General features: G+C 32.7%; 1 protein-coding gene across 1 annotated transcript in view; it reads right to left on the bottom strand.

The window, feature by feature from the left end:
- The window catches only part of LOC119586198 (coiled-coil and C2 domain-containing protein 2A-like), a gene marked incomplete in the record, with an annotated part of 19,908 nt that overhangs the window by 14,859 nt on the left and 3,258 nt on the right, over positions 1-1,791 (bottom strand). Inside the window, 2 exon segments of the mRNA XM_037934899.1 lie at positions 254-392; positions 599-736. Coding sequence (XP_037790827.1) covers positions 254-392; positions 599-736 — 277 coding nt within the window.

Raw genomic sequence — 1,791 nt, 5'->3', positions numbered from 1 at the left:
ACATGTTTATAGCAATTTATCCATTTTTTTATTTGTACATGAAGTGTAAAAGTAAAAGCTCTTTCATTTTTGCCCTTTGTTGTATCTGATATAAGACAATGAAATATAAATTTTCTAGTGCATAAAATTGAGCTCTTGAAATTAAACAAAAAAATCTGGACTTTTTTTGCAACTCGGAGGACTTGCAGGTTCTTAGGGAACACATGGAAATAAGAATAAAAATAAAAATTTCAAATTTCTAGTTCATCCTCACCTGTTCCCTTGTCGAAGAATTCGGTTTTCAATTATGTTGATATTCGTCTGGGTAATGTATGGTTTCTCCCCTATATAAAGCCCTTCATCTTCAAGGTCTCTCACCTCAGCTCCTTCTTCAATCTTACTGTGCAACTTGCCTTGAATATAAAAGCATCAGTCACTATAAATATCTCCAACTAGTGAAAGACAAATAGGTTCCATAGTTTATGAAGATAGGTCAAAAGGAATGTAAGATGTGTCTGATATTATGACAATTCTGCTAAACAAATATTAAAATGCTTTAATTCTAGATATCACCCACACTCGTTTCTCAAAGCTACAGATACAAAGGAAATAATCTTACTTGGTAAAGCTGATGGTATAAATAAATTCACTTCATCATTTTCACACCTCTCATGGTATGGGATATATTTGGCTGGAACACACTGTGAAACTAACTGCATCTGTGGCACAACTAAGGCTAGAGTCTCATCATCCTCATCTGCAGAATATTAGTTCTTACTTTTACAGAATAAACCCAAATTTACTAACAAACATATCTAATTCTATATGAAAATAAAGTTTAAACACTTTATTGACAATGAACAGAAAACAGTATGATATTAAAGTTCAAATCTCAATCACAGTTAAAAACAATGATAATCATCGTTCTCAATGGAAAGTGGTGAAATTATCTTTCCTGATAGTTAACCATACTCAAAAATGCTCATACAAAAAAAAATCATCAACTACAACTTAGAAAGGAGATAGCACCAACACTATAGTAATTAATTAAAGCTGCTGTATTCCAATTGTTACAATTTTGCCATTTATCAAGCAAGCTTAAGAAATGGCAAGATTTTACAGCAAAGTAAATCTCATTCAAGATTTTACATCAAAGTAAATCTTATTCAAGATTTTACATTAGAGTAGATCTTAAGGAAAGGAATTAAGTAAAATAAAACTCATTATAGATTTAATCCAACCACAACAGGAGCCGCCAGTGCCATAACAAACAATGCATCAGGGTGCTGGAGGGAAAATCAGAAGCATGGGGAACATAAAAGTGTCCTACTCTCTATGCTCTCCACAGCTGCACAAACAATTTTCTAAGTAACAAGGCTAAAATGAGGCATTAAGTCTACTTTTGAGGGCTTATTTTTCCTCTATGAATGCAGCCAGTCAAACAAGAACACTACTACTTAGTGAACACAATTTAGGCAGACTTGACCACACATGACACAAAGCTGTCATCCTGGCATGAAAAGTGGTCTACTATACCATCCCTGCATGAATGGGTTAATGGTAACTTATAACTTATAAATCAAGTCTGCCACTAAACAGCAAGACAGTAAGATACAAAACAAAATAAAGCTTATGCTTATCATTAATTAACAATACCAGTGGAAAAAGACTACTTTTCACAGATTTCTTTACAGTCTATGAACTATGTATACTATCCTGCTTTTATCAAACTCCAAGATATTCATTTGAAATGAAAATCAAAACTGTAAATATCATTCATTACAAACCTCAATGGGAATAAACACAACAAAC

This window comes from Penaeus monodon, chromosome 21 (assembly GCF_015228065.2).
Source record: "Penaeus monodon isolate SGIC_2016 chromosome 21, NSTDA_Pmon_1, whole genome shotgun sequence".
In the NCBI taxonomy this organism is placed as follows: Eukaryota; Metazoa; Arthropoda; class Malacostraca; order Decapoda; family Penaeidae; genus Penaeus; species Penaeus monodon.
The sequence above is the reverse complement of the archived record's forward strand: the minus strand, read 5'-3'. Positions and strand labels throughout refer to the sequence as shown.